Source organism: Cucurbita maxima, unplaced genomic scaffold, assembly GCF_002738345.1.
Source record: "Cucurbita maxima cultivar Rimu unplaced genomic scaffold, Cmax_1.0 Cma_Scf00007, whole genome shotgun sequence".
NCBI classification, from domain to species: Eukaryota; Viridiplantae; Streptophyta; class Magnoliopsida; order Cucurbitales; family Cucurbitaceae; genus Cucurbita; species Cucurbita maxima.
The window spans coordinates 2,799,008-2,804,817 of NW_019272023.1; the positions used below are offsets into that span (position 1 = coordinate 2,799,008).

Here is a 5,810-nt window from a genome sequence, read left to right on the forward strand (position 1 = left end):
AAAAAAAAAAAAAAAAAAAAAAAAAACCCCACAAAAGGAGTTAAACCACCTGAACTACTATACAAATAATGAGATCTGATCCAAAATTGTGTGAGACAACGGATAATTACAAAAGCTCTTGGAGACTAATGCTCAAAGTCGAGGAGAAGCATTAAACCTGGCAATAGACTACACCTCTTCCTAGGATTTCCCAATTGCTTTAACAATCCTAATATTCCTCTGAATCCAAAGGCCCTGCAAAACAGCAAAAAAAAAAAAGAACCCAGCTTTCCACAAGATCTAACCCGTATCTCAAAGTGATAGATGCAAAGGAACTTCCTCCATTATATAACAACAATCTATTTTGAGCCAAACAAATACCTAACAACTTTTAAAAGCTCGCAGACCGAATGTGATGATGCAGCAAAGTAATGGTTGGCTGTGCATGATAACCCTCTTTGAAGTTTTTGTATTGCTATAAAAAAGTTGCAACTTACAGGAAAGATAATTATACTTAGTTCCCTAGAACTATACTTATATCTGATCATGCAGCAAAGCAATGGTTCTGTTACTCAAATGATTCCACAATAGCAGTTCGTTGGGCACTTTTCATGGATGAACAGCATTATAAGGCTATTGATAGTTTAATGCTAAATTCATGGAGGCTTTCCTTTTGTAAATGGTGGTTTAATATATGATTCAACTAATGATTTATGGTTTAATTGTTTTATTTGAATCTTGATCGAACATGGTTGTCATCTCATCTGTTTCTGCAGAACCAGATTCTATATCTGAAAAGGATCTTAAGCTCGACCACGAGCGAGGTTTACCTCCTTTGTATGAGGAATTTCACTCAAGTCTTTCGGATAACAAATTCAGTGGCAGTGCAGTGATGCCTTCATTGCCATTGGCGATAAATTGGCTGAGAGATTGCGTCAGAGAATCCCCATCCATTAGACTACAGGTGTGAGATATTTCACTGAATTGGCTTAGTTAAATCTCACTTTGTGAATGGCTGTGAAATTTCAGTTTCGTGATATCTTCTTTTGACCTTTTAACTCTGTTAATTAGTTTGTTCTTAAGTTGGTGATAGTCATAGGGTGATAGATATCTAAGTCATTCATTTGATCTTATTTCTGCCCTTTTCTCCATGATCAGCTTTTACTTTGTGCTTAGTTGGGTTCTTCAGAATTGTATTTCATGCAGTTCATTATGAGTGCTGTTCTAAAAAATTAAAAAAAGGAAAAAGAAATCAAAATGTAGTTGTTTACTTGAGCAAATTTTGTGATGAATTCAGGTTCTTGTCACTGGATCCCTTCATCTGGTAGGAGATGTGCTCAAGTTAATAAAAAGGTGATGTTAGATCAACTCTTCTGATCTCCCCCCCATTGTTAGGGATGTGATATTTCGAACTTCCTAGGATCGCCTATCTGTTGGGTCACTTTTCGTTGGTTTTTTATCTCACATTTCATCGTTTTTCATTCAGTTCATACCTCAATAAATTAATTGTGGTAAATTTTATGTTATTTTCTGCTAGTATCTTTGGTACTACATTTCCTGGTGCTAGATTTTTCTTGGAAGAACAAAACTTTCCTTTCTTTCAAGATACAAATCATTTTCATTCTGGGAATTTAGTCTTCATTTGTTCAAGTGTCTATGATGGTAATCTTCTAGACCGAAAATAGGGTTGAAAAATGCTACGTTTGGTAACAATATAAAAATTATTCAACTAATGAGGTAGCAAGACTTGGATTAGGGGATTCGTGAACTATTTGAGCAAAAAAAAACATACCGTATCATAGAAACCACACAAGAGTTCCTATACCGGAAGCTTTAACTTCTATTAAACCACCGTTAAATATCAATCCATCTGGATTCTATCGAGGTATTAGACCCTTTTATGTCCATGCCATATCATAGACTTCATACTGGATAGCGAGTGTATAATCCAACCCTTGGCACGCCAACACTGTACTTACAAAAAAGGAAGTCGCTTAAAGACACTCATCTCAAAACAGTCGGTAGTGTGCATTAGAAACCACATATCCTTACGTTTCTGACCCTCAATCCTCAATAGTCAACTTTTTTTCCAAAATTGGAAGTGAAAAGCAGGAGAAATGGTTGGCTAAACAAAGATATAGAACAAGAAAACCACTAAGAAACAGCTCATAAACACGTCAAGAGATCAGAAAAAACATGTTGACGACAAGAGATCAGCAAGAATACAAACTAAATGCCTTACAAAACCTTAGAAATAGACAAGAAGACAGAACATGACTCGTTGACAGAATAATATTAAGTTTCTCTTTCTTGTACCCTCCCTTCTGGGAATCATGGCTGAATGGGCATGCATTACACTTGGCCACCCTCCCATTAGACAAACACACAGCTCAATCAGATTTGGACTAATTTTTGGCTCATCTAAGGTTACATTAACTTTATATCAACCATTAATGGAAATATAATAAATTAAATACGCCAAGAGAGTCTGGAAGGAAGAGATCGAATCATTGCAATTGATGTTCGAGCCCGAAGAGAAGGAAGAGATCTTCGTAAAGTAGATTTTTATGATCCGATAAAGAATCAAACCTATTTAAATGTTCCTGCTATTCTATGTTTTCTTGAAAAGGGTGCTCAACCTACCGGAATTGTTCATGATATTTTGGATAACTTGTATATAGAGTGTGAGAAATTGTCGAAAAGATGGAAATTTGTATCTTTGACCATAAAACCTTATTAATGCATCTTCGATTGGCTATCTATATCTGTACATACTATGAATGAAGGCGAAACATTCTCCCGTTTTGCTTCTTTTATTTATTTAAATTGTTATAAATATATATATTTTCATTATAAATTTAAATTTCGAAAATCAAATTTTCTTTCGGCATCTAGGTTCTATGTCTAGTTTTGGTTTGGTCAATATGTTTCAAAATGCTATATTTTTACTCGAAATTTCAAAAGGTAGATTTTAGTTCAGTGTTCATTTGGTTCTTAAGTTTGAGTATTTTATACTTTTAACCCGTTAATTATCTAATTAATTTTACTATAATAATTACAAACCCAGTTTCTATTAGAAATGTCTAGCTTGTGTATCACTCGAAAGTACATTAATATACAATATTAGTTTAATATTTTTGATTTATTAATAAATATTATCATTAAGAACAACAACAACGTAAAAGTATAAATTTTGAAACTCAAAATTGAAGGTTGAAAATTATCCAAATTAAATTATTTTTTATAACATGATTGGGATTGTATTACTCGAAGTCATTAGTTTTTTTCTTTTTCAAGATTTACCATACGAAGAAATAGATAAATAAAATAATAATAATAAAAAAAATAAATTAAGAAGGAGGCAATTAATACTAATAAATAATATTTTTGAAGCATTTTAAATTCGAAAATAAATAAATAAAAAGAACTGAAATCGGCCATTAACACGTAACGACAAAACAGTTCCTTCTTCCTCCGGTCGTTCGACTTTCTCTCTCTCTCTCTAAATTTCTATTACTCTGTGTGTGTGTGTGTGTGTGTGTGTGTCGATGCGCCAAACAGTCTCCTTCTGCAACAACACATGGCGGGTCAATATTCCCTGAGACCCAATTCCTCTTCTAATTCTTCTTCTTCCTCTCACATTCTTGCTTCTCGCTTGCTTTTCATCTTAACTCTTCTGCCCTTGACTCTTGCTTGCTTCGCTTTCCTCCTCCAATGGCGGGGCGGCCTCAACGACCCTGTTACCCGCTGGTCCCCCGATCAGCACGAGTTCCCCGGTATGTCCAGTACTGCTCCTTCTATCCCTTCTCATTCTTCCCGTTCCGATTGTGTTGATCTTCTTGGTCGGAGCCATTCCCCTGCCTTTTCTTACTACCGAGACTGGAAGTTCGACTACGGCACGGATCTGAAACCCAAGGTGAGTCTTTGTTCTTTTACTAAAAATTATTTTCATGCCTTGGATTTTTGTGGCGGCAATTTATATAATCTTGTTATGGTGGCCAAATTCTTAGTCGTCGGGAGTAGGATTGGTTTTTATTGTCTTATGTTTGTTGGATCCCGTCCAATTCCCTCATTTTTTATTCGAATGGATGTTCTATTTGATTCTGACGAATGCAAGCTATATATATCTATTGATTTCGTTTAAATATAGCGTGAGGCGCTGATGATGTGCTGAGAAAATGGAATTTGTTTAGAATTTCGATCCTGTATGTGAGTTTTCTCATTTTTTGATTAGGATTGTATAGTACCTTTGCCTTGCTAGTTTGACAGCTTCCCAGGGAAAGAGATCTACTCGTTTTCGTTGCCGATGAACACAGACTGCTGTATTTAACTTCTCGCTCTGAAACCTTTTACTTATCAGATATGCATCACAACAAGCACTTCTGCTGGTTTAGAGCAGACTTTACCCTGGATCTTTTTCCACAAGGTCATTGGAGTTTCGAACTTTTTCCTTTTTGTGGAAGGGAAGGCTGCCTCCCCAAACATATCCAAAGTTTTAGAATCCATTCCGGTGAGCCATGTTCTGTGCTGTGCCTCCACTGTGAACTCAATGTTAATTAATTATCTTTTGTCTTCTGGAGTTGTCATCTTCAAGTAAAACCTATTTGTGTTCAGGGAGTAAGTGTTATATACAGAACGAAAGAGCTAGAAGAGCAGCAAGCAAGAAGGTCAGTAAATTTTTATTTTTTTTATTTTTTTTTTATTTTTAAATTTCAGATATGAATAACCTTCCTTTCCCTTCCCTTTAATGGTTGATTTTTAATTTTTTATCTTTTATTTTCAAATCCTGATAGCCACTTTAATCTTTCCACAAGCTGATTGAGGAAGCTAAACTATACTCTCTTCTCTACATCACCACCCATCAAAATATCCTGTGTTGTGTCTGCACAAACAGAAATAAATGAAAACAATAGACAACCCACCATTGCCTTTGTTGTGTGGCTCTATGGAGATTCTTCTCCATTTTTTCTGCTTCTGAATTCTCTTTTGTAAAACACTTTTTTTTCCAGAAAAAAATGATCTTCGACCATTTTTTATTGATATTCATTTGTTTGAATTTTAGCCGGATTTGGAATGAGACATGGCTGTCAAGTTTCTTCTACAAACCATGTAATCATGAGTTGTTCGTGAAGCAGTCTTTGAACATGGAAATGGCTATTGTCATGGCCAGGGTATTGTATTTTTATTTTCCATACAGCTTTTCAATGTGAACTTGTTCAATGATAATTAATTTTTTATTGAACAGAATGCTGGTATGGATTGGATCATCCATCTGGATACTGATGAACTAATGCACCCTGTGGGCACACGGGAGTACTCATTGAGACAATTGCTTGCTGATGTGCCTGCAAATGTTGATATGGTTATTTTCCCCAATTATGTGAGTCAAGTAACTTAATAAAGCTTTCTTCAAGATCACTCCATATAATTGTCTCATCCAATGTCTTCGCTTTGGTGCTAAGAAAACTACATGAAGTTTATCTCCTTACTTTAAGTGGTCGTTGATGTGGAGGATATATTGGCTGTACTTTGTTTCAGGAGAGCAGTGTTGAACGAGATGATGTAAAGGAACCTTTCAGCGAGGTATTAATATTTCATATATTCTGTTCAAAGCTATCCAGGGAGTGCTTAACTAATTATTGTTGTAACGTAGTGGGGAGCCAGAAATTCTCTATTAGTTAATTACTTATCAGTTGTTATTGAAAAAGAACTGTAAGCTTTATTTTAAATTGTACTGAGATTTTAAATTGTAAGCGGCTGTTTGAAGACAGTTTTATTTATTAGATTTCTATTTCTTTGGAAAGGAAAAAAAAAAAAAAAAAAAAAAAAAA

At 34.9% G+C, this 5,810-nt stretch overlaps 2 protein-coding genes across 5 annotated transcripts in view; both read left to right on the forward strand.

Annotated features, from left to right (window-relative positions):
* The window catches only part of LOC111482270 (folylpolyglutamate synthase), a 13,543-nt gene extending 12,011 nt beyond the window's left edge, over positions 1-1,532 (forward strand). For 3 of the 4 annotated variants that reach the window (XM_023127973.1, XM_023127974.1, XM_023127975.1), the window contains 2 exons: positions 756-943; positions 1,277-1,532. In XM_023127973.1, coding sequence (XP_022983741.1) covers positions 756-943; positions 1,277-1,336 — 248 coding nt within the window. In that variant the 3' untranslated portion in view covers positions 1,337-1,532. The other variant, XM_023127976.1, reaches the window with a different exon arrangement.
* Positions 1,533-3,428: 1,896 nt separating this feature from the next.
* Positions 3,429-5,810, forward strand: part of LOC111482276 (glycosyltransferase-like At2g41451) — a 6,542-nt gene continuing 4,160 nt past the window's right edge. Inside the window, exons 1-6 of the mRNA XM_023127985.1 lie at positions 3,429-3,895; positions 4,340-4,489; positions 4,594-4,646; positions 5,042-5,150; positions 5,225-5,359; positions 5,518-5,562. Coding sequence (XP_022983753.1) covers positions 3,560-3,895; positions 4,340-4,489; positions 4,594-4,646; positions 5,042-5,150; positions 5,225-5,359; positions 5,518-5,562 — 828 coding nt within the window. The 5' untranslated portion in view covers positions 3,429-3,559. The remainder of the gene's footprint in view (positions 3,896-4,339; positions 4,490-4,593; positions 4,647-5,041; positions 5,151-5,224; positions 5,360-5,517; positions 5,563-5,810) is intronic.